Source organism: Branchiostoma belcheri, unplaced genomic scaffold, assembly GCF_001625305.1.
Source record: "Branchiostoma belcheri isolate BF01 breed outbred unplaced genomic scaffold, Haploidv18h27 scaffold1, whole genome shotgun sequence".
Lineage (NCBI taxonomy): Eukaryota > Metazoa > Chordata > Leptocardii > Amphioxiformes > Branchiostomatidae > Branchiostoma > Branchiostoma belcheri.
This window is the reverse complement of record NW_017802379.1, coordinates 507408-532439: the sequence shown is the minus strand read 5'-3', so window position 1 is coordinate 532439 and position 25032 is coordinate 507408. Positions and strand designations below refer to the sequence as shown.

At 42.4% G+C, this 25032-nt stretch overlaps 3 protein-coding genes and 2 non-coding genes across 5 annotated transcripts in view; 2 read left to right on the top strand and 3 right to left on the bottom strand.

Annotated features, from left to right (window-relative positions):
- LOC109471694 (cytospin-A-like) overlaps positions 1–7154 on the bottom strand; it is a 61577-nt gene extending 54423 nt beyond the window's left edge. Inside the window, exon 1 of the mRNA XM_019771446.1 lies at positions 6924–7154. Coding sequence (XP_019627005.1) covers positions 6924–6989 — 66 coding nt within the window. The 5' untranslated portion in view covers positions 6990–7154. The remainder of the gene's footprint in view (positions 1–6923) is intronic.
- LOC109466688 (kelch-like protein 42) lies at positions 1225–4328 on the top strand. Its single transcript, XM_019764439.1, has 3 exons — positions 1225–1416; positions 1685–2300; positions 2936–4328. The coding sequence occupies exons 1-3, from the start codon at positions 1271–1273 to the stop codon at positions 4133–4135; spliced, it is 1962 nt and encodes a 653-aa protein (XP_019619998.1). The 5' UTR covers positions 1225–1270; the 3' UTR covers positions 4136–4328.
- A 5353-nt stretch (positions 7155–12507) lies between the features above and the next one.
- On the bottom strand, positions 12508–12592 carry Trnak-uuu. Its single transcript is given in 2 exon segments — positions 12508–12543; positions 12556–12592. It is a non-coding gene; the product is annotated as a tRNA-Lys (tRNA).
- A 782-nt stretch (positions 12593–13374) lies between these two features.
- Positions 13375–13471, bottom strand: Trnak-uuu. Its single transcript has 2 exons — positions 13435–13471; positions 13375–13410 (listed from the first exon to the last, which is right to left on the bottom strand). It is a non-coding gene; the product is annotated as a tRNA-Lys (tRNA).
- Positions 13472–14041: 570 nt separating this feature from the next.
- On the top strand, positions 14042–24441 carry LOC109470817 (sodium/potassium/calcium exchanger 6, mitochondrial-like). Its single transcript, XM_019770293.1, has 17 exons — positions 14042–14268; positions 16455–16604; positions 16993–17045; positions 17341–17398; positions 17723–17834; positions 18896–19063; positions 19849–19975; positions 20162–20271; positions 20612–20680; positions 21099–21221; positions 21627–21784; positions 22092–22224; positions 22429–22550; positions 22719–22872; positions 23260–23340; positions 23518–23585; positions 24096–24441. Exons 1-17 carry the CDS (start codon positions 14173–14175, stop codon positions 24288–24290), a joined length of 1977 nt encoding a protein of 658 aa, XP_019625852.1. The 5' UTR covers positions 14042–14172; the 3' UTR covers positions 24291–24441.
- Positions 24442–25032: the final 591 nt, after the last annotated feature.

Here is a 25032-nt window from a genome sequence, read left to right as displayed (position 1 = left end):
CAGAATGTCTTTTTTGGCAGGTACTAGTGATGAAGAACTTCAAATTGTCATGTACATGGATTCCTACAGTCATATGTACATATGTACATATGATATACTGATATTGTGTGATGTATCCAAGTATTGTGCAGCGTTTTTTGTCATCCTTGGGAAATGGATGTGTCATACATGTAATATAAACTTAAAAAACTCTTTATGAGTCCCAGATTTGTAGCTGGTGTATTGACAAATATAAAATCAGTTTTCTTGACAGTGATGTAAACACTCCAGTTAGTATACATGTATGTATATAGTAGGTAATTACAATGGTAATTAGCATCTTCCTTGGCTGGATATGTCACACCAAATACGCTCCAGAAGTCCAGGAAATCTCTGTATATAGCCTGTGTATTGACAAATATAGGCATCATACCACCCAAACCTGATCCCTGGACACCCCAGCTGACTGACATTCTTGTCATTTCTACGTACAGAGAGGACATGTAGAGGCTGGAGGGGCAAGGCCAGGCGACTCACCACCGAACAACGTCTAAACAAGGACCTGTGTTTGCAGTATGGAGGGCAAAATAAGCCAGGAGCCACACAGTCTACGACCAGGAAAACGTCCTGCTTTGCTCTAAAAACCACCCACTCTGCACCTGTCCTTGAAGGTTAGTAAATAAATCTCTCTTGTGAACATCAACAGAGGTCTGTGTTTCGGCTGGGGATGAGAGGTTGGGGGTTAGGCGAGTGCTAAGGCTTGTGATTGAAGTTATTCATAACCAAGTATGCCGGAGTCGAATCCTGGCCAACAACATGCCCGCTGTACATGAACCATCTGTCCTGTGCAGCTGACATTCTGACTTTGCTAGGAAACCCTAGACTGGTAGAAGTACGTCATCTCTATATTTCTTAGTAGAAGTGGACAAACAAAAGCTTGATGGAGCACATATGAGAAACATGAGATACACTTTACCCAACTCAGTACACGTCAAAACTGACAGCTATAAATTATAGAGAGCATCAAAACAAATGTACAGATATAAATAGGCAGAACCATAGACAGTGCCATAATGTACAGTACTTCCTGATTCATGTAGAATACATGTATGTAACTTGATCGAGCCTTGTGTCTCTGTCTTCAATAACAGGTCGAGTCTCAACAAGCCATTTGAGGACCTTCAAACAAAGAAGAAAGAATCCATAAGCACACAGCCATCTACGTAAACATAACCTAGAATCTGCATCATTGTTGCCACTGACAACAGAATCATCATCATCACTTGTCGCCATGGCAACGTGTGAAGCCGGCAGCGTGGCCCCGCTCCTGAAGAAACAGATCAACCGCCACCATCGCGAGGTCCTCTTCCAGAACCTGAGCTGTCTGCTCAAGGACGAGAGCTTCAGCGACGTGCACGTCGTGGTCGAGGGGAAGAGGTACATTTTATATCTATATGTACAGAAGCTGGTGTGTTACGCCGAAGGGCAGTTATACCGGCTATACAGATACAGAATCTGATACATTATTCACTAATTCTGACCAGTACATGCCTTTCTAGAGGATGAAATGTTTTATGATAAGTATATTTTAATGTGAATAATCCATAATGTTTGTATTACTTTTAAAAGCTGCTTGTAAGTTCAAAAAAATTCAAGCTATGTAAGTCTGTCAGTTGAATAAAGTTTCTATCTTTCATTCATTCAGGTACGCGGCAAATCGGAACGTCCTGGCGGCCTGCAGCGAATACCTGCAGGCCATCATCGAATCTGGGATGGCGAGCGACAGACCGGATGTTATCGAGCTTCCCGACCTCACCACCAGCGAATACAAGGCCCTAAACACCCTTGTTTACGAACCCGAGCTCTTCAAGGATCACCAAGTACCCGACCTTGTCTACGCATGCGAGAAGCTCCAAATCCCGGTGTGCTTGCACGCCAACACGTGTGGCGCCTCCCGGAAGAAGGGCGCTCCGGTGGAGGTGGACGTTTATCCGGAGCTTCTCTCCGCGGTGAAGGACGATGTACAGAGGATGGTCATGGCGAGGCTGCAGACGTACCGGCGGCAGCGCAAGTTCTCCGACATCTGTATCCGCGTCCACCGACGGAACTTCAAGGCGCACAAGAACGTGCTCGCCGCGGGAAGCATGTACTTTCACACCATGTTCACCTGTGGGATGAGGGAGAGTGTGCAGGATGCCATCGACCTGAAGGGAGTGACGGCGGGCGGTCTGCGGGGGATCCTGGACTTCATGTACACCTCGGAGATCGCCATCAAGAGAGACAACGTGCAGGACGTGCTCGCTGTCGCTAGCTTCCTCCAGGTCAGTTTGGAATTATTCACCTGCTGCCTACATTTTTGCTGAGACAATTTTAATATCCCAGACGAAAAATTAGGCAACTCAAAACATAATGCTAGGAGTTCAATGGTATATCAGCACGATAATATGGTACTCGAGTATACTATAAGAAATTTTGTATTCACTACTGACTTGCTGATTCACTACTGATTTACTTCTAATTTTGCATGTATTTTCAAATTGTATGTGATATGTTTGCCAACATGGAATAGGTACATGTTCAGATAATATTTTATATGTTTGTTTGTTTGTTTGTTTGTTTGTTTGTTTATTTAAATGCAACAGTGCATAACAAGTGGCAACCAGGCAGCAACAAGGCTGGTAGCGGCTACCACTGACACATAAATGCATAAATACAAAATACAGTATAACTAAATACAATATCACTTAGTACATACAAATTCAATTCAATATTTACAATAGAAATAAACATACAAAGTACATACAAATTCAATCAATACAGAAGCATATATAAATTATATATGCATATTTTCAGGAAGCATTTCCGAATTGCAAACCAAAGTTCGATATTCTGCATTATTACAGAACACTAGATATTGCAAAACACTGAAAAAAAAGTATTTCCACCCCTGCTGCAGGTGAAGACCCTCCTGGACGCCTGCGCCCAGTTCCTCTACATCCACCTGGACATGGAGAACTGCTGCGACGTGCTCATCATCGCAGAGGCGTACGGCCTGACCGACCTCGTCAGCACCGTCTACGAGTTCATGGCCACGCACATCGACCCTCGTGGGGACGAGGCCGGCCACATCATCCTCCACCAACTCCCGCAGAAGCACCTCAACCACCTGAAGAACCTTCCGCAGCAGTTAATCGCAGCCGTTTCTAGCAAATACATCGGGAACACGTCCTGGGCGGAAACTCCTGGTCTGTACTACTTCAGTCTAAAGAAGGACACGTGGGTTCAGCTCACGACGTTACCCGACGAGCTACGGACCACAGAACATTTCGAGATTGCCGGGACGGGCGGATGCATCTACATCGCCGGCGGTCGCTCCTTCAACTCGCAAATGGTGACGGAAAGTAAGCCGTCGGGGAGAGTCTTTTGTTTCAACACTAAGACGGACTCGTGGACTGAACTCGCCCCTCTGTTGATGCCGAGGTACAATTTCGCCTTGACAGCGTTCGATGGACACCTGTACGCTATCGGTGGGTTTGCGGCAGACAGTGGGGGGATGGTCTGCCAGAGACCGAAGGTAAACTGTGTCGAGTGTTACAACATCGAGACGAACACCTGGGAGTTCGCGTGCCCCCTCCCGACCGGCGTGGTCAACCCCACATCCACGGTTTGCCTCGGACAGATCTACCTGTCGGCTCACCCCTCGTGTTGGGACGACAAGAACCGGCGTCTGATGTGCTACGACCCCGACACAAACCAGTGGAAGACCATGAAGTACGCCGAGTGGGCCGACATGAAGTTCGAACTGTCGGGGATGCCCCTGGGTGACCTGGTCGCGGACCACAGCCATGTTTATGTGGTAGGACAGCAGAAAATCGCCACGTACAACGTCATATCCGGCGAATGGACAGACTGCATAACGCTCCCGCCGAACGGAGCGGCCCAGTCGAGAAACGTCAAGCGAGTTCCCATGGCGATGGGAGGAAAGATCATCAATTTCTGCGACAGAGGCGTGGTCCTGAGCTATAACATCAAGAAGAACCAGTGGGAGAGACTCTCGGCTTTTCCCGGAGGAATGAACGAAAGCAGTGCAATCATCCGTACATGCACCCTCACAGCAAAACCACTCAAGGCAGTCAAGTCATCAAGAGTTTACTGAACTCACAGTCATAGCTTACAGTCTAGCTGACTGTCATTTTTTTTATTTAATATAGCTACATGTATTACAGGAGACAAAAGGATTATGAGAACTCAGCAGTTTGAACTCATGATGGCATGGTTGAGTCAGATTTTATGACTCAAAGGCATCGACAGAATATTGGGGAATCTGCATATGCAGAGTTGGATGGTATATGGTATATAATTGTCAGTGGCTGAAAATATGTGCCAAAAAACACTGCATGCACATGGAAAGTAAGAAGACTTCTCTGAAGGTGTACCGATGGATGAAGGATGCCAGTCTTTGTAACTATGCAAGCAAAACGTTTCCTAATCCTATAAGGCATGTTAATTATCTACCTTCACTCCCAGAACTACACCACATCAAAGAACAAAGAACCATTGTTCAACCAGGTAAACAGTCTTCACCTGAAGAGTAGGGGTCTTGTGGTTGACTCATAAAGCAAGAATGCTGAGCTGTAAAAACAGGCCAGCTGGCTTTTTTTCAATATCTGGAACATCACTAGTGACAGAGTAGTGTACGTATCGGATGTATTTTAAAATGGTGCTGTACAGTTATATGGTAAAGGGAATAATTAGTCTAAACCAGTAATATGGAAAAGAGAAAGAAAAGAAATATTATACAGAAGAATGCAAAATTTTAATAGTATTCACAGGTAGTGTTTGATTATAAGATTCTTTTTGGTTTCCCATTCTAGTTATGAAAGTAACTATTAGTAGGTTTTGTCCTTATTTTGAAAAATATATCTTAAGACTACCAGTAATAAGACCCAAGAAGTTGACATGTAAGTAAAATATTGTCATCTTTGCTGTGCAATATACAGTTTGGCAAATTATTGTTTTGCTTCTGGATTGAGTGTGTGGTATTCATTTGATATTATTAGATTTTATGTATTTTGTAGTCTTGGTCTTTTTTATTGGAATGATTAGAAAAGTTCATGAAAAGGGGGAAGCCAGAAATCTGTGTCAAATAGATATGAAAAGAGAAACACCATAAAACTGAAAGTGTGTGCTTACACAGGAAGTGTATGAGGATACAACAGTCCAAAAATAGATCTGGTATTTCCCTTGTATCATATTTCTTTTTCATAGTAATATGACAAATGTCTAGACGAGATATTCAAGAAACTTCCTTTCTCTATCAGATAAACCAACAATTCCATGCAAAATAGCACACTGTTCTTTTTGTAAGTTCACAGAAAGGTCTGGCCGCCATCATATACATTTCACTTTCAAACAACAGCTTACCGTATATCAAACTGCTTCTAGGTGTAGTTGAAGTGGAAAGTCCGGCAGGCAATCTGTGTTGTCACAGCAACATCATTACCGAGATAGCACTTTCAACCTCCAGGTGAGACTAAGTACACACTGAGGCTTTTGTCCAAGATAAGCACAAAAAGACAAGAAAGGGGGGACGCAGAATGGAAGCCTAGCCTCCATTTGCGAGGCACAAAGCACTGAAGAAGACTTCCAACCAAAATTTAGTCCAAATGGTGCCTGGTGAGAGACAAGTGCCAACCTGCTAGGCCATTTCCACTTGTGTCTGTGAACTGTTACCCGTGAGGTCGACCCACTCGAGTGTTCAAATATGAGGTGCATGTGAGACTGTGTGAGTGGTTGAGACTGGCAGGTAGCCAGTGCTGTAGCAGTAACACCTATGCGATAATGCTATTTCTCCAATATGTTATAATCTTTTAAGCAGATGTTGGGATGGACAAGTCATGTTTTCTAACTGACATGTATTTTTAAGATTAACATTTTGTAAAGCTTTCCAGCTGTGTCGCTTTTCCCTTAATAATTGTGATGTTTTCTAAATGCCCCATTTGTTTCCAGCTGGAAACTGTGGTCACAATTTTCCATCCCAACATTTGCTTGGAGATTGCCAGTAGTTCATCAGGTGTACTGAGAATAGTTACCATATATACTACCCAATTTAGAAACCTTGCGCAAGAGGTATTTTTGGCAGCATTTCAAGACAAGCCTCCATGAAGGTTACAAAGGCAACCTGGCATCAGTCCTGGCATCCAGGACACACATACCAACGGTTTTAACTTCCAACAACAATAGTGCCTGGATTGCAATTAAAAAATATCTACGACTCTGTGTCTACAAAATATGACATAATTAGAAGGAGTAAAATGAACGGAAAAGTCTTGGCATTCTCTTAATTTCTTCTAGCTTTGTATTGTTACAGAACATCACAAATGCACCTTGCAAGAATCCAGTCGTCAGAGTCCAGACATTTCACCCTAGCCTCAACTTTGGCCTAGATACAATGTCTGAAGAAAATTATTCACAACTTGAGCTCAAGGACTTTCTTCCTTCTTACTAAAAGTCACAGCTTTTTTCTTACCCCAAATGACCTTGACTCATCGCAAATTTAAACCCACGTAAATACAAAAGTGCCTAAGGGCTCTTAAGGTTAACGTCACGTTAAACAATCAATAACGACTAACGGTTAAACGTCAAGTTCTCAGTTATGTAAACATTTAAATCTTTCAGTTAACTGCACTTTTTCAATAATCTTTGATAAGGAAGTAAAAATCTGGATACCAGAAATACAACAAAATCCGTAAGTTCGTAACGGTAAACTTCCCTACGAAAACAATGTTGCTGAAAGGGACACCCACATCGAAACGACCCCCCTCCCCCTCAAAAAGAATTAACCCCAAAAATTAAAACTTCCTAGAAGTATGAAGAACAGTAAATGAATTGTCAGTTTCTTCACATTTCCGTTATTTAAAACCTGGAAGTATTAATAAACCTACCATTTCCCTGAGCGTCGCTTCGTCTTTCCCGGTGAGAACGAGTTGGTCGCCATGCTCTGTTGCCATCGCGCCACAAATTCAAATTTCACGCCAAATTAACAAATAAAAGAACAGAAAAGGACACGAATCTTTCACAGACGATGCCAAAGACCCTCTACACAGACAGTTTCCCCTCCGGGTAAGAACAGTAGCTAGTGGGGGAACTCAGCGCAAACAGGTTTGTCCAACGTTCGGAAAAACAAACGGTTTTTCGTCTGTGCTAAAACAAACGGTTTTGTGTGGAAGGATCCCGGAAGTGAGTCAGTGGGCTATCACATTTAACAAGAAGGGGTGTTTATGAATAGTAGAAGTTTTTTTGAAACAAGTAAAAAGAATGTTCATAATATAGTATACGTATAGTATTAAACTGAAACTTTCTAGTATACAATGTGCAAGAAACATTCATATTTTGTTCCATTTTTCTCTGAAATAAATGGAAAAAGAAGATATACCCCCCCCCCAAAAGCAGTGGTATGCGTCATAGACAGTCACGGGTCGTGAGGGGGCAGAGAGAAACTATTTCAAGTATTCCGTGCAGGATGTAACTTGGTCTGTGGACACCCCTAACCCTTTCTCGCCATAAAAGGAATGAAATAAAAGAAATGGACATAGGAACTGCTATGGATTGAAATTAAGAATTAGAAAGAACGACGATCGATTCCCATATTTACATCTGAAAGTGTTTTACCTGTCTCCTGTTACTGTATTGCAATGTGTATTATTCTTGATTGTAAAAGCAATTAGCCTTCGGCCCGGGCATGATTTTGCGAATAAAGTTTCTATCATAACGTTACACCTTGCACTAGGAAGGAAGCTATTACAAATCAACGACATTTCCCTCAATAATCACTGTATTTCATATAAACGAAAATTGAATCGATACATGCTTCCTTCTTCTTTCATACAATCTGACGTTGATTCGCCCCTTCATTTTCCCCAGACTACGTAATAGTCAACTAGTCATACATCCTCGGAGCCTGTACCAGGCTTCAGGGCCTGTACCAGGCTTCAGGGGCACGTCTGCAAATGGTAGAAATTGGCCAAATAGGTAGATATGAGACATTTCTACTCCTTCCAGCCGCCTCTGAAACCTGGTAGAGCCTACAGCCTTTTTATACACGTATTAAAGATTAAACTTGTGGCTTTGAGCTGTAACATGATCTATGTGTCAGTGTGCGACGCTAGGCATCACTGATCAATGTGTAGATAAAGGTGTCGCGGCCACATCCTTTCATTGTTGGAGAGGCACTTGTTCTGTTTAGTCACTCAGCTCGTGATTAACAATTCTCAATTTTTGTATACTAGTAGACATCAGATCACAACTGTTCCGATGAAGTGGTAATGAGTTTGGCACAAACTTTTATACTAGTACTGCTTGAAAGTAGTTAACTTTGCTTTATTTCATCGCTGGTGCGAGGCTCAGTATCATGTGAAGCCTTCATGCACTTGAACTCATGATGATTGTATTTCCGTAGGAAAGCCTGGCGCAATACTAACTTATGACCTTTGATATAAACTGTACGTTGTTGACCAAACAGAAGTTTAAAATGTGAGAAGCTCCACTGGCAGCGTGTGAAGTCTCCTTGAAATACACCATCTGCTTTTTACTGGCCATGTCCCTGTCCCCATTGTAAAACAACTGTTTAGACGAAGAGCCAAAAAGGTATACACTCCCAGCACCTAGAAGTAACCGGTAGCTCTAAGATTTACTGTGATGACGCATTCCAGCACTGTGAAAGAAAGCTGAGATCACCACGGCTGGCGAAACAGGGCGTCCATTTAAATAGTTTGGAGGTGGAGTGTCCTGTCTGCGGACCGGTGCGTACTACTACTGCACGCAAATGCCAGTTTTAGGACAGCTCCTTGTCAATCACTGCCCACTTGAAGGACAACCCAAGACGTGGAGGAAATGAGAACTTAACTGAGATAAGTTGTTCTCTAAGACCCTTAATTCCAAGAGGTGGAAGTTACTCATAATTCTTTGCCAACTCTCCGACGATGTGTTACACCTGGTCAAGATCTGGCTGCCAAGTTCACGTCTGGGTACCATCCTCGCTGAACGCTCGTTCACAACAACGTCTGATGACACCCAGACTAAGCTAGGTTCCACTGAACGAACGTCAATAACATGCTGTCTTGCAAGACAATGTCCAGAAATGTCACGAGAGTGTAACCTTCAACTAGCTATAGACATCCTAAAGGGCAGTTTGTAAACTTAAAAAATCGCCTTCGCAACCAAGGGAGCTTGCTTTAAAGTAATTGGGAGTCAAAGTCTAACATGTCTAACCGTACGTCACATTTGGACTACTAGTATCTGCAGACTGTGGTAAGTAGCCTCTACCAGACTTCGGAAGCGACTGGAAAGAGTAGAAATTGGCCAGATAGACAGTATGCCATGCCCGGGGAGTTGGTCTGCGCTCCCCTGGCATGTCATCTGTCTATTTGACCGATTCCTACTTTTTCCAAGAAGCCTGGTAGAGGCTACGTGGTAAGAAGAAGTGCGGAAGTTGACAAACACAGATCGAGGATCGATGTCCCTCCTTGTTGTGCCCTACTGCAGGAATGTAGGCTTGCAGGATGTGGGCCTCACATGTCACAGGTCATACCTTCTCCTGACCTGGGGCCGGCTCCGGAATGTCTCCCCATGTTCATGTGTTTAACCCGTCCGCATGTCAAGGAGAACTTTTTCTACACAAAATGACAACTGGAAAATTTGTCTGCCTAATTCAAGTAGTCGGATAAAGGCTTAATCCGCTCTAGTTCGATTGATGAATATCATTATGGCACTAATTCACGGTAAAGGGATACTTGAAGTCACCGGACAGGCGTCGCTGGTTTCGTTACGAGATCATACTACCGAGTACGTCACGGAAGTAAGTGAGTTTTAAGTCTGACGCACACACTTGAGTGAGACATGGCCCCGCATGCCGACTCAAGCACGTACTTTCGGCAGAAGCACGGTCTAGGTTCACACAAAACACGCTCTGACGTTGGCATTTGACACAAACAGCTAGAGAGAGAAATCAGAGACTTGCAATATTCGGATTTCCTAATATTTGTCAGATTTGGTCATGGTACGGGTACTTGGGTAAGCACGTCTCCCTTAAGAACGTCTCCCTTTGAGAACATATGTATAGAGTGATTGCGCATGCTTCAAATGCATTAGTTCTCGTCCAAGTTCCGACTACCAAACTTTCGCCCCAAACTTCTATCACGTAAAGCTAAAAACTGAAAACTGTCCGACTTACATTTTATCCGATCCCTCTCGTTTTAAACTGACGCCCAGGGTTTCTCACTACAGTTGACTAACGTTACAGGTAACCTATAAATATGGGAAATACTATACTCACTGTTCAGCATAGAAATGATCAACAGTCAGCCGTAGCGCTATATAGCTGCTACAGATCTAGAGAAAATGTCTTCTCCTTGACACCAATAGCAGCGACTCGTAACACTTTCCCCACGTGGGAATAATCACTGCAAAACTATATTGGCAAGCGTGCGTTCCGAAAACTTGACCTCCACGTCCTCTGGCATTGACATAAAAATCCTGCTGGTGGTTTACCTGTACTGCTGTGGAAACGAGTGAAAATGAAAACCATGCGCTGAGAAACTCCGACAAGTACTAGTATAGACCTGAAACCTGCATGTTCCCATTTGAGGAAATGTTGTTTTCACACTTTCGGCGGCATTCCACCTGTAAACATACACAAGACCTGTAAACGGAAACGTGCTCCCCTTTAAATGCTAGTTTCAGCATAAACAAACATTCTATCCCGAAATAAACTTTCGATGCCCGAAGAAGCATCTGCCTCCCTTGCAGTTCATAATATGCTGAAAAATCTCAAGACGATTTTGATGCCCGACTGAAAGAAGCTGACGTCATTCGAAGAAGCTAAGAAAAGTGAAAATGCATGGTTTATCTTTACCGGTCGTCTGTCCGTTCTTGTCTTGTCTTGTTCTCTTGTACTGATGCAGCTCTTCCACTTCACTCGCCAGTGCCTCCAGAGATAACTGGAAGTTTATCCCGAATTGTTTAGCACTGAGATAAGGTTTTAGCTGGATCTCCCTTGCTTACACTAGACGTAAATAAACCCGATCCGCTAAAGGTTTCGTGCCCTGATTTTTCCCGAGCATTCCGTTCCCGCAGTCATCCCGAACTGTCTACAACTTCTCCATTACCTGCACGCAGATCGCTTTAAATGACAGACACGCACTTTCTTCTGATAAACAAGCAAACAAGGACGAGCTTCGTCTTCTTTGCCACAACAAGCACTGGACAGGTTTTCTTTAGGTGGAAAACTTACTTCCGAAAATAGTTTCACCAGGTTGGTAAAGTATAGGATACAGGAGTTTTCATTTACACAACCAACTGTCAATCATCTCACCTAGAGTGCTGACGTTTCGGTGTCTATCAGACACCTTCCTCAGAGCTTCTGCCTGAAGTTCTGCTTCGATCTCGTCGCTATATGAAGCCGATGTAGGTGGAAAACTTACTCCCCAAAAATAGGAGCCATTTAAATTATATAACAGCCCCTCAAAGGTGCCGAGAAACTGAGACTCTCGACCTCCGGGGTCGACTTCCTTGCTGATTCCTTCTGGTCACAAATTTTGCTTCCGACCGCGCGTTCTCGAGTTACGGCGGGTCGCGGCTTACAAAGGACAGGTCGGGAAAGGTAGCCTGCGTGCACGTGTGGGGTCTTTGTCGGGGGGACCTTGTGCGGGACCAAACTTCACCGGAGCAGCGCGGGCGCCTTTTAAGATGTATATTTTCTTAGCACCTTACCCGCGAAAATACAGGAAACGCCGGTATCACAAGACAACGAATGAATGACGACCTTTTTTGCCACATACACTGGGCTAAGTACAGGTCAAAACAAAACATGATGAACAGACATATACAAAATAAAAGTAGCTTTCCCATAATGTTTTAAGATGTATATTTTCTTAGCACCTTACCCGAGAAAATACAGGAAACGTCGGTCTCGCAAGACAATGCAAGATTTCCTCTAACCTAAACATTTGTTAAAGCTCAGACAAATAGTAAGGAAAAAAAACGTGTAAATCTCTGAATCAGTAATGCGCTTCGGGGTCGACGGAGGCAAAAAAAAGTTACATTTGTGCTTGATCCTAAACCAGTTAAGTAAGTACAAAACAGGTGCATAGGGCACTGGAAATAGCCTACTAGGCAAACCAAAATCATTACGTTTTCTTATATACCATTTCTGTTACAAACTGCCAACTAAACTTTTTCAATGCTTCATTCCGCAAATGTTAGGGGGGGCATTTTGTGACAGAAACGGGGAGCTAGAAAAAAAGATACACGTTTGTCTCCAAACATCTGCTTGAAGGTTTCATACCAACATACTAGTAACCGAAACGGTTGCCTCCTTGCGGATATCTCCGGCATTACAGGATTGCGCAAGCTCTGGTCAGTCCCTTGGTCCACCACGATGAACTTGATTTTGAGGCAGATTTGTAATCTACGTCACGTAGCGGTTGTCCGGGGGTGTCGCGGTCAAAATAGCCGCCGATAAAAGAGTACCGCCCGATAGGGGACTTGAACCCCTGGCCCTCAGATCACATCTTCGCTTAAAAGTCTGATGCTCTACCGACTGAGCTAACCGGGCTCCTGGAGGCACGTGGTTGGTATGAGTCAGGTTGTCCCATATTACTAGCCTCTACCAGGCTTGAGGAGGCGGCTGGAAAGAGTAGAAATCGGCCAAAATAGAGAGATCATGGGGCTGCGAACTGTTCTCTCAACGGCCAAACTCCCTTGGTATGCTTATCTCTCTCTATTTTGGCCGATTTCTACTCTTTCCAGCCGCCTCCTCAAGCCTGGTAGAGGCTACCATAGTACCCATAGAAAATAATAGTCGCCTTTTTGTACTGATTCACGGGTATAGGAAAGGCTGTTGAAAAATGTAGTAAGGTTCCCGGGCAACCAGTCAGGTTGTTTGAACGGTCGTGAAGTCGTTGTATGTTTGCTTTGTCTGCCCGTATGCAAATGTTATCTGACCTAACTACCCTTTTAAGTAATATTCAAGCAGATGTGTGGGGGTGTGGCTTGTTTGTTGCGGCGTTTGTGTGTCGTTGAATGTACATGTTCAATGAGTGACTCGCCTAGTCACGAAAGTACGGCAAAATAGACTGTGATATAGCTATTAAAAAGAAATGCTTAAAATAATCTCAAAACACCACACAAATGTACAAAATGATTATATGATTTCTGGATTACAGTAGCACAGATTTTAATACAATGTAATATTGATCAATATAAACGAAAGTAATGTATGACTTCAACGATTTCTACGGTTAGCTCTCAGCAGCTCGCCATACAACAAGTTTTAATGTTTTCTTTGACTTGGGAATCAAAGTTAGCAAATAAAACATGTAGCAAACAAAACGTTTCCGCCCGATAGGGGACTTGAACCCCTGGCCCTCAGATCACATCACACAGGCGTGTCACGCTTAAAAGTCTGATGCTCTACCGACTGAGCTAACCGGGCGCTCGTTCTCACACTGATATTAAATCACATTGAGTCATGTTGTCCCCCGTTTCGATAACAAACAAAAATTTGAAATCAAATTACAAATCACTTGGAACTAAGAAAAATGCTGATAGTAACGTTAAACCCGCCAGTAACAACACGGTAGCCGAGTTAGGTTGTCTGAATGGTTATACAGTCATTAATTTTGTCAGCGCAAAACTTATCTAACCGGATTGCGCAATCTCCAAGGCGAGTCCAAGCAGATATCAGGTCACCGGTTGTGCACGTATGTTTGTAGGATATTGTGCGTTTCTCTAGGTCCTGTTGTCCACATTTTCTCTACTGAATTATCCACAAGTGTAGTGATATAGACAGAAACGCCAAACACCTAAACCACACAAAACACCACAATATTAAAGGTATACAAGCAAACCATAGCCAGACATCTGCTTGTAAAAAGTTATTTGAACATGGAGGACTTCTAGCGATAATATTAAAACTGCAGTTCCCCACTTCCGGGTCGGAACACACCGTGTAAACTTTGACCCCGCAGCTGTGCTTGCGGCTAGTCTCGTGATTTATTCAGGTTGTCAAGTTCTGCTTGTAGGTGTGTAGTTGGCGTGACTAGTTTTCCCGGCATTTTAGACAGTTTTCGTGTTGCTTAAGTTTTTAGAGTGTCATGACAAGACTTCACGGCTGGGTAAAGCTTCATTGTCAACATGGGAGCACAGCTTCTGAACACAACTTTGCGACAGACACTGGCCGGTGTGGCCGCTCTGATTCCCACAACAGAACCGGACTCAGGAGACGTTGAGGTGAGGAACAGGAAGTTTTTATGACGAGTTATGGCCCATTGTTGCATTCTAAAAGGCAACAGAGAGACCCCTTGATTATACAATATTATGCTACTGCTTTAGCCCAAGTTGACAAATGTAAAGTTTTCAAGGAGGTTGTTACAATGTTATATAGTTGAAGTTCTAATTGTAAACACACTTCTCCACTGCACCTGAAACACAGAAATTAACTTCCTGTTTGTATTCAAGCCCCTAAATCCCTGTAGCCCTTTAATAGCCCAAACTGTAACTTAAGTTTTACAGTTCAATATACCACCCCAACCCAGTGGACTTAATACTATGGGCACACTCCCCCAATCATTGTCCAGCTTAGCTAAGGCAATACAATTAAGCCTGGGACCTTTGAACTTAGCATAATGTTTAAGGACAGACAAAGATGTTTGGAAAACAAGTCGTCAGTCTTTATAGCACAGCAGGGAAGCAGGATGTCACCCAGTCACCCCCTCCAACTGCCTTTGTATCAGAGTCTTTTGATATTGAACTCCAAGTCCCCACATGCCAATTTGCCAAAGCCAATTTCAAAGAAGTCACGGTGGCATATTTAAATGCCACAATACACTGCAAACCAAGAAAAGCCTTCAAAACAGTAATTATCATTATAGTACTACCATTGACATTACATCTCATGAATCTCTGAAGACCCAATTTAGTTTGTTTCATCTCGTGCTGTGCGGAATTGAAAAACTGAGAATATTGACCCAGGTCTATATTTAATCTATCGAACCCAACAGTCAGGTGACAGTGAATCAATTATTTGCTGTGGTCAAAGTAGCAACATTTGTGAGATGTTTTGTTTACTTAAAAATACAAGGATGATGTAAAGACAGTACACTGAGCTTGTCAATTAGCTAGGGTCCAAGTTCCGAAAATTGGAAGGTCATTCAATAATTGAAGACTTTTTATAGCCTCTACTACTTCTAGGTTTCTGAAGGGAGGGTCTGCATGGGGGGGTCCTGGCAACGGTTAACGGTAAATTCAGCAGGGCCGATAACGCTTAATGGTAAATTTAGGACGGTCGGCAACGCTTAACGGTAAATTGACAGGCTTTTTTTCGAGCTGCACTGGATTTGGTATCTCGCTTTGTGAGAAAAGGTGATCACAGACAAAATTACGTATACCTTACATGTAATGAAGCATGCATTAAAGATACTAGTATGTGTTCCCTGTGTTTCCCACCTGCCCTGGTCCCCGAGTGCGTCCACAAATACCGGGGTGTCCGAGACTCCGAGTTAACGTCGGCCAGCTTGCATTTTTTCAGTCTGCCCAGTTTTACCGATAGATTTTGAGAGGGGGGCGCTGAAGGCGCTCGTAATCTAGGGGGGTCCGGGGGAATGCTCCCCCGGGAAATTTAGGATTTTAAGCCTTCAAAAACGCAATTTCCCGCATTTTGAGAGGCAAATCATGGTGTTGAGAGTGTTTGTCCGCCCTTCTGATGTTTTCATATTTTACTCAAGATTTTTGTTAATTTGCCTGTCAAGGTTGACGGATTCGTTAAAAAAATTCTGTAACTCTCCGCAAACTTTGGAAAATTAAAGGGAAAACTGGCTAGAGCCGAAGAGACCGAGCGCAGAAGCGCGATTCGAGCGCCAAAGGCGCGAGCAATGTAGGGGGGTCCGGGGGCATTCTCCCCCGGGAAATTTTGTATTTTTAAACCTTCAATGACGCATTTTCCTGCACTTTGAAAGGCAAAATTAGGCGTAACGAAGAATTATTCATTAACGCTTAACGCTGAATTTAGGATGACAAATAACGTTTTACGTTGAATTAAAACGACCCATAACGCTTCACGATGAATATACTGATAACGCTTAACGTTGAATTAGAGCGGGCCGGCAACGATTAACGGTGAATTAAAATAGCCCATAACGGTTAACGAAAAAGGGCATGCAGACCCTCTGAAGGGGCTGGAAAGAGTAGAAATTGGCCAAATAGACAGATAACATGTCAGGGGAGTCGGTCCACAAAGCAGGTACATTTGCGCCAAACTGTACTCCTTTAGCAGTCCAACTCCCCTGGCATGTTATTAGTGTCTATTTGGCCAATCTCTTGTATTGAAGTCTTTCTAGCTGCTTCCAAATCCTGGCAGTGGCTTGAGTCAGACTTATTTGTTCATATACATGTGCTGACTTGTTTTCTCCTCCTCCCAGTGCCGTGACTACCACAAGTTTAACTCCAGTTTCCAGTGTGAGTTTATCACGAACACATCAGACTGTGACATAGATGAAGGCTTCATCAACTACCTACACTTCCCCTACTGCTCCTTACCTAACCTGGTTCCACTGGCCCTGGTTATACTGGTGAGTTCTCCCTTTCAAGACACATTGATTGAATAGCAAAGGTCTTTATTCACAACCACCTGTTGTAAGCTAGGGTCACATTTCCAAACCGGGACCCAGCCAGGCAGTACATGTATAGATGAATGAAAAAATAAAAAAAAGTCATATCATGAATATACACAAAGTATGCTTATTATTATTTTTTAAACATTTTGTGTGTTTTGCTGTATTTTATACATGTATCATCATTTTCATTGCTCCAAATTGCTTGGCCAGGCACCAACCTAAAAATGTGCCCCAAGCATAACAAGAGCCAATGTTTCAATCACTGTCTGTCAATAAGGATGTTGCTTGCTTATAAAAATCTGACTTCTGTTTTTCTTATTTCACATCCCTTCTGCACTTACAGTTCCTGTGGCTGGTGGTGCTGTTTGTACTCCTGGGTGTATCAGCTGATGACTAGTAAGTTCATCTTTCTTCATTTTTTCGTTATTTTTTTTAATCATTTTTTTATTTTTATTTTTTTACAAAGCTTTATTCAACAAAACAAAAAAATGCATAGACAACAATAAAACAGAGTACACACACACACCAAAACACACATTACTTACTATTCGTATATTCGTATATATGGAATTATACGAAATTTGAACCTTTTGTCCTGTTATTTATCTTTGTATAAGAAACAAAACTTCATCAAATACTGCATACATTTTTTTAATGAAATGATTTCCTCCTTTTTTTTCTTTTTCCCCAGTTTTTGTCCAGCCCTGAAGGTGATCACGGAGACTCTGAAACTGAGCCAGAACATCGCTATATCCTCTTCATGGGAAAACCTGCATAGATGCATGTAGACAGTATATGAATCATAGCTGTGTTGTTGTCTATTGCTATATAAAAGCAAGGATACCTTGATGAAAGTGTACATGCTTTTTTAGTATGCAAGTATCAAGAAAGACAGGAGCATAAGAATATATTACATGTACATGACAGTACTTTCTTATCCTTACAATCTGTAACAGACCTTGTGTAGCCCATCATTTGTTAACAAAATATCTTTTTAAGGTACAAGGTACTTGTGAATGTTATATATAGTGAAAAGCTTAGTTTGTTCAGAGACCCTTAACTCCTGGCCTCAAGGCGTGACAATTCTAGCCTTTGGGAATGGAGCTCCTGACATCTTCAGTGCGGTGAGCGCCATCAACAACTCCAGGGGTGGGGAAGCTGGGCTGGCTATTGGAGCCTTGTTTGGTAAGTAGCCAAGATGCCAGCTATCCACTTCTGCTGATCACTACCCTGCTTGTTAGCAATATATATATTGATACCATCAAGAATTACATATCTATATTCATATGTATTTATGAGGGCCTGCAAGGGGGGGTAGTGATTACGAATTACGCAAAATTTTCGCCGCCTATTACGAATTACGTTAAAGTCTCAGAGCTGATTACGACTTTACGATTTGCGGCTAATGTCCAATTACGAATTACGTTGATTTTTGAGGAGGCTGCCTACGAATTACGAAGTCTAAAACGGCCTGATTACGCCTTACGAAAAAGGGCTTGCAGGCCCTCATTTATTATGGATTTATACATAGTAGTTAACGCCAGAAGAGAGCACGGCTACTTAACTTCTACAAGTACCATACTGGCTTGCTGGTCATTAATTGCAGCTCAAAACCTACTCGCCTCGCCCACCCTGCGGCGTACCTGCTACTAAGGCCACACCAATTTAATTTGTTGGTTCTCGGATTTTGTCAGAAAAAACATGAAGCGACAGGGCGAAAAAAATAAAATAAGAACAGGTCTAGGCATCCTATTATTGCCCCAAATGCTATGATAGGAGCCATGAAGTCAACACAAAATGTTGTGTTAATATTTAAACAATGAATTTTGAACTTTTAATCAAACCACTGCATTGATAGAAGGAAACACTGCAACAACTAGGATTCATAACTGTTGGGGGGGCAAAATATGAGCATTTTTTAGTTGAACCAGAATCTTTTTTTTTTTCTTTTTTTTTTTGCAAATCAGAAAAAAATGAAGAGGCGAACCCGAGAACCAACAAATTAAATTGGTGTGGCCTAAGTGCAGAACTCTCTATAGACAACAGTCTTTCTTCCCACACACCATCCGAGCCCCATTACAAAATGGTACCAATGTTTAGTAACATATTTTTAACTGTTAGTAACCTTAACATGGTAATACTTCAGAGTTGGATCCAACAGGTAACGTTACTTGTAACAGGTTAAAAATGATGAATCCAAAGACAAGTCTTCCTATATGACTCACTCCTATATGTTTATCCCACAGGTGCTGGTGTGTTTGTGACCACAGTTGTTGTCGGGGCGGTGGCAATCCTGACGCCGTTTGAGATGATGCAGCGTCCGTTCCTGCGAGATGTCGTGTTCTACCTCGCGGCAGGATTCTGGACGTGGAGCGTCCTGTGGTTCAAGAACATTAATGTACCCCAGGCAATAGGTAGGCTTTATTTAGCCTCTATCAGGCTGTCGGAAGTGGCTGGAAAGAGCAGAAATTGGCCAGACAGACAGAGAACATGCCAGGGGAGTTGGCCCACTATGGAGTACAGTATGCTGCCCGTTTCCGCTCTTTCTAAGCCACTTCCTGAAGCCTGGTAGAGGCTAGGCTGTAAACAAAGTGCATCACATACGCTACAATGCCGGCCCATCCAAAACTATTCAAAATCGGAAGAAACATGCATTTCTACCCGCCGAAATCGATCCCACATGCCCACAACAACATCCTCTGCCAGTGAAAGCAGTACTTCCGACAATATTTTACACTGGACGGGCAAAACTCACCGTTGAAGTTGGAGCGTTGCTATCGACCGTGGTAAAGAACGTACTACAGACAATCTGTACCAACGGACGCCTCGCTTTCGTGCGAGGTTACGCGCGCTCACGCCAAGAATGTGCTCTCACGAGAATAGAATCAATATGGCGACTGTATCTGGAATGAGGTCTATTCACACATTCAGTTTTGTAGGAGAAGCTAGGCTGATGTACTGCGCAGAAGAGACTCCAAAGGAAGCCAAAGCTAGTCTTGCAGCCTAACAAGTTTTCTAGTCTTTTTCAGTTTTTCCTTTTATATGTAAAGTTGTCTTATTTTGTTTCATAGTATGTTTTTCTGAAAAATTTTGTGATTAAGTTAAAACTTTAAAAACTGTTGCATTATATCTTCATTATTGTTTTGATGTGCTATTTTAGTACGAGTATGTATCATTTAGTTTGCTTGTGTTTTCACAGGTTTCATTGGTCTCTATGTCGTATATGTATTGGTTGTCCTCATTGGTCGAAAGATAAGGCAAACACAACTCAAGGCATCTCAGAGCCAATCAGCAATGGCAACAGACTTTAGCAACAACTACACCAAGTAAGTAGTAGATGTGCAGAGAAAGCTGAGTTGCTCTTTTGTTCGAAGTTAAAAAGGCCTCATATAGGAATTAGAAGTTATGAACATTGAAGACATTATTATGTGTTTCCTGCCTCTTTTCCCTCTTTTCAGTTATAAGTTATTTGTCATTTTTCTTTTCTTATTTGTCATTTTGATATTTTCCTGGAGTACCAGTATAAACGGGACCAGGGCAGACCTGCCGGATGACCCTGAGGATTACCTGACCTTCAGACAACCTTCAGGAAAACATGTTCACCCTAAAAGGGCAGTCAAAGGTACAAATAACTTTCCAAATAAAACTCCCAACATTTGATAGTATGCTTCTGTAGCTTCATCATTTTGCTTACTAGTACACATGTAGAATCTTTTGATCACAGCAATTGTTGAAATTTAAATACGTATTGACTGCCTAGTATGGGCTGGGGAAATAAAAGTCTTCCGATAATTGTCTTCAAGTTCATTGTGAATTTGTGTTGTGATTTTGTACTGCTCGTTTTGATGTTTATATTTTCCTTAATCAGACTCAATAATCAATGCAATCATCAGTTGTTAATTGATGTGCATTTGTGAATTAATTGCTGATTTGACCAATCACAATGAATTGTTTATTGCCAGATGATTCAGAAAATGTTGATAACATTGGCAGCATCCAATCACAGAATTTCAGAGCGGGTGTTATTGCAGGTGAGTTGTAAGGAATACAATAATCATTATGTCATATCTGGGCTGTGATAACATTCGATACAGGTGGTTTGGCCTGTGTGATAACTAGCCATATCACACCAGGTTCTAATGGTTATCACACTGGCTTCCAAAAGTCCAATAGAATAATTTGAGAACGTTTTCCATATGCTGTGTGCATCCCTTTCGAAAATTTGAATACTGGATTCAAACATTGCCGTGATATTAACTAAGCCAGTTAGTCAACTTGTATGTATACATGTTATATATGTTATGTTATGTGTTTGTATATTTTGTTAAACATGGTGTGAGTGGTGTCCAACATCAGCTTGGCTGTCTGGGTGGCCACTGTATTTGTCACAAGTCTTGATAAATACCGGTAGATAAAATGTTGATTTCTGTATTTTTGTGGATATTTCAGGAACATTACAGGTGACAGAAGGTGTGACAGTAGGTCCACTGCTGGGAGGACAGGCAGGAGTCAACCCGTCCTTACAGCCTCAGACTAGTGTGGATCTCAGCAGGGCCTCCTTCAGTGCTTCAGGTGGATGTTTTATACTGCTTAAACACCTGTTATGTCTCGTGTCTTAGCCCAAATAAGAATCTCAGAGCTGTTGACAAAAATTTAGATTCATAATTTACTTTTTAAAGTCCACATGACACCAAAATACATTGTACAACATTTTCTGTTCATCATCAGCAAAAATAGTGTAACTCAGTAAACATTATGATTTATACCACACATACACCCTTTTGATGGTATTAACATCGAACCATAAAGAATCATACTTCCAGCTCTTGATTCACTGTAATTAGCTGGTGACATGATTGATGACCGTGAACATGACAGCCAGTTTTGGCGAAAAGTATTTTTTCGAGAATCAAACAGGATGAAAGTGCTTCTGTCAGTAATTTCAGCTGACAGACAATGTTTTTACCATTCCTTTAGGAGAAAGAATGCCACTGCTGGGGAGTATCAGGGAAGAGGACCCTGGAAGTGTAGGTCTGGCTGGTCTGCGGGGGGTACTGTGGGAGGGGCTGAACCCCATCGACACGGCAGGGTGGAAAGACAAGGGGGCGTTCGGCAAGGCTTACGAGGTCTTTAAGGTAAGTGTTTCATCTTATCAACACTGCCGGTGTCAATCTGTAGTTGTTTTATGTCACATTTTACAACTTGCTATTGTAGGCCTGTTTACAGAGCTGGATACTGGGTGTATATGCAGATCAGTGCAAGTAAAATTGGAGCTGTGTAGGTACCTCTGATGTCTACCTGCACCTAACCTGCACTGGTCAAGCAGACTACAGCTGAGTGTGTGTAGTTGAGAAGTATAAACTGTATGCCAACTGTTCTGCAGAGCAGGATTTCTAGATCTAGTGCTAAGTTGACTATTTTATTATTTTGTGTTGAACCCAGGCCCCCATTCAGCTGGTTCTGAACCTGACAGTGTCTGTTGTGGATTTTGAAGAAGACAATCACAACTGGAACCGCCCGCTCAACTGTCTGCACTGCATCACTGGACCTCTGTTTGTTGTGTTTGCCATCAATAGTGAGTATAAGTTATCTATCCCTATGTTTGCAATTTCACTCTCTGTTTGTATGTTTTTTGTTTATAGATAGACTCATTAAAAACCTAGGAATTCATCACTTTGCTTCACTCTAAAGCAAGCGCAAACTTAGTGATACTTTTTACTGCATGACTTGTTTAACCTTGAAACACAGCCCCAGCAAATCTTTGTTTTATGTTCCTCAGATGGTTTTGTCAAGATCGGAGGCGTGATGCCAGTGTGGGGAGTTGTAATGATTTGTGGGTGGCTGCTGGCTATCGTCGTCTTCTGCACTTCCAACAACGACAGTTACCCCATCTACCACTGGGTAAGGAGGGCAGTGAATGTGGTTTAACTCTCCCAGGGTAACCTAGTAAAAACAAGAAATCAGAGATTTTAGACTTCTTGGAAGTATACCAGCTTGAAATCTCTTATTCTTCACAAGAGTATACATTGTATCTGAATTATCTCTGAACTGTTGCTTCCATCCCTGCAGGCTTTTGGCTATCTGGCATTTGTAGTGTCAGTGGTCTGGATCTACGCCACAGCTAATGAGATCGTGAACCTGCTCCAGGCGTTCGGTCTGGTCTTCAACATCAGTGACGCCATCCTGGGACTGACCCTGCTGGCGTGGGGGAACAGTATTGGAGGTGGGTTTGCCTGTGTTATACTGTGGCAGTACTAGTAGCTATATGACTTGTAGTTTATGAGGTAAGTCTACTACATGTATAAGTCTGGGAGGGGTTTGACTGTGTGATTTTAAGTCACAGTGAAAGTAGCTATTTCCCTGCACTTTTTAATCACTGGGCAATGTCAGGGTTAAATCATTATTCTAAAAATAATTCCTAAAATTTTACCATGATTACGTTCTTCCTTTGTCATAAATGAGGACCTTAACTCATCTTTGTGAGTCTGTGAGTGGCTAGTTGGTCCAATTGTTGCTCTGCTATGCACTACAGGCCAACATAATATGCTAATACATGTAGTTATACTTTCCCCCTACCGGCAAGACATAAAACTTTTCTGATATCCCACAGACTTGGTGGCAGACACTGCGATGGCCAGGCAGGGTTTCCCCAGGATGGGAGTGTCAGCCTGCTTCGGTGGACCGCTCTTCAGTATCCTTTCACAAATATCAATTTTGTTATGATAATAATGTACGTAATCTAATAGAGATTTTGAAGACAAACAGTTTTTTCAGAATGGTAGATACCCCAGTATGTAACCCAGCAGATAAAGCAATAGTAAATAAACCACCAAAAGAAGGGGATGTTGTTGTCCTTAACCCTCAACAGACATGCTTATGGGCATAGGCATCTCCTGTACCTTAGCAACCATCAAGAGTCCTGGAGGGAACTTTCCGGTAAGTCTTACATCCCTGTCCTTGGTGCTGAATAATGCACTAATAAGGCTGGCATGTGTTTTTGTCACTAAAAACACTATGTGAAGGCTTGTGTCACTGTCCCTGGTGCTGAAAACATGTTTTTTTGCTGAACTAAGCATAAACATTAACTGACTCACTCACTCACTCCACCACTCACTCACTCACTCACTCAACCACTCACTCTCACTCTCTGATTTATCCTTTGTTTTTCCTCATTGATGGCAGCCGCCATGTGCCTCTTCCCAGACTTACATGTGTAGAATCTGGTGGTGGAAATTCTCCCTTATATTGTCAATCCACTATTCCGTGGTCCACCTTAAGAGTTGAACATGATTTGAATTGTTGTTTCTTCCTCTCTGCAGCTGAAGCGTACGATGCTCCAGTGTTAAAGCTTCTATGTCTCTGTCCCTGGTGCTGAATACATGGTTTCTTACTGAACCAAGCGTTAACAGTCCCGTCCTGACATGATGTTCTTGTTTCTACCTGCAGCTGAAGCGAACGAAGCTCCAGTCAGTCCTGGCGGGAGGTCTGGGGTTCAGTCTCCTCTCCTCTCTCATCCTCATCCCGCTGTTCAAGTTCAAGGTCGGGAGAGGGTATGGAATCTACCTGATTGTCGTGTATGTCGCCTTCCTGGGCCTGGCTCTGGCTACAGAGTTTGGGGCCTTCGGACCGCTATTATTCTGATGTCCTGTCCTTGGTATGACTCCACTTACATGTAGACTGGTGTCCCTGTCCTTGGTGCTGAATGATACACCACATAGACTGGTGTCCGGTCCTTGGTATATATAAAACACTGCTTACATGTAGGCTGCTGTCCCTGTCCTTGTCACTAAACAACACAAGATTTGTGTCTCTGTCCCTGGTGCTGGATATAGGGTTCAGCACCAAGGACAGGGTTTTAGGAGTCCAACACAAAAATCCTAAATGTGGACCAAGAACCTTAATAAGGAACTAGGAAAGTTAAATGAGGAGCATAATTTATTAGAATCATTTGCAAGAGAATTGCAAAGAAAAATGAGGGTTTAAAAACATAAATTAAGAAAATTTATAATAAATTAATGAATAAATTTAAGAAATTATAATAAATTAATTGAATTAGATAAGTTAATAAAGGGGACAGGAGCTCCCATGAATTCTTCCTCCTGGCTATATATATCCTAAAGTACTGGAGTTTGCAATAATGACAGGAGCATGCAATGTATATGAATGTTATACATTCAGAGTTCAGGAGAACAGGTTATTGTTTATTTTGATGGAATCTACGTGTAGTGATTGACATTTCTATAATAGAATGATCAACAATCATTCCTGAGGAGCTTTCGGAGGAAAACAGTATAAATATATGATCGGGGCAATAAAGTATCAAACTTTCATGTTAATTTTGGGGTCGGCAGGATTGTTCATGTAGGGTGAGTGGTGAACTGTT

Coding starts and splice junctions, on each gene's coding strand:
- LOC109466688 (XM_019764439.1), top strand. CDS start 1,271: ATGGCAACGTGTGAAGCCGGCAGCGTGGCCCCGCTCCTGAAGAAACAG. Junction 1,417..1,684: donor GTCGTGGTCGAGGGGAAGAG/GTACATTTTATA, acceptor TCATTCATTCAG/GTACGCGGCAAATCGGAACG. Junction 2,301..2,935: donor CTGTCGCTAGCTTCCTCCAG/GTCAGTTTGGAA, acceptor CCCCTGCTGCAG/GTGAAGACCCTCCTGGACGC.
- LOC109470817 (XM_019770293.1), top strand. CDS start 14,173: ATGGGAGCACAGCTTCTGAACACAACTTTGCGACAGACACTGGCCGGT. Junction 17,835..18,895: donor GGCTATTGGAGCCTTGTTTG/GTAAGTAGCCAA, acceptor TTTATCCCACAG/GTGCTGGTGTGTTTGTGACC. Junction 23,586..24,095: donor GTCCTGGAGGGAACTTTCCG/GTAAGTCTTACA, acceptor TTCTACCTGCAG/CTGAAGCGAACGAAGCTCCA.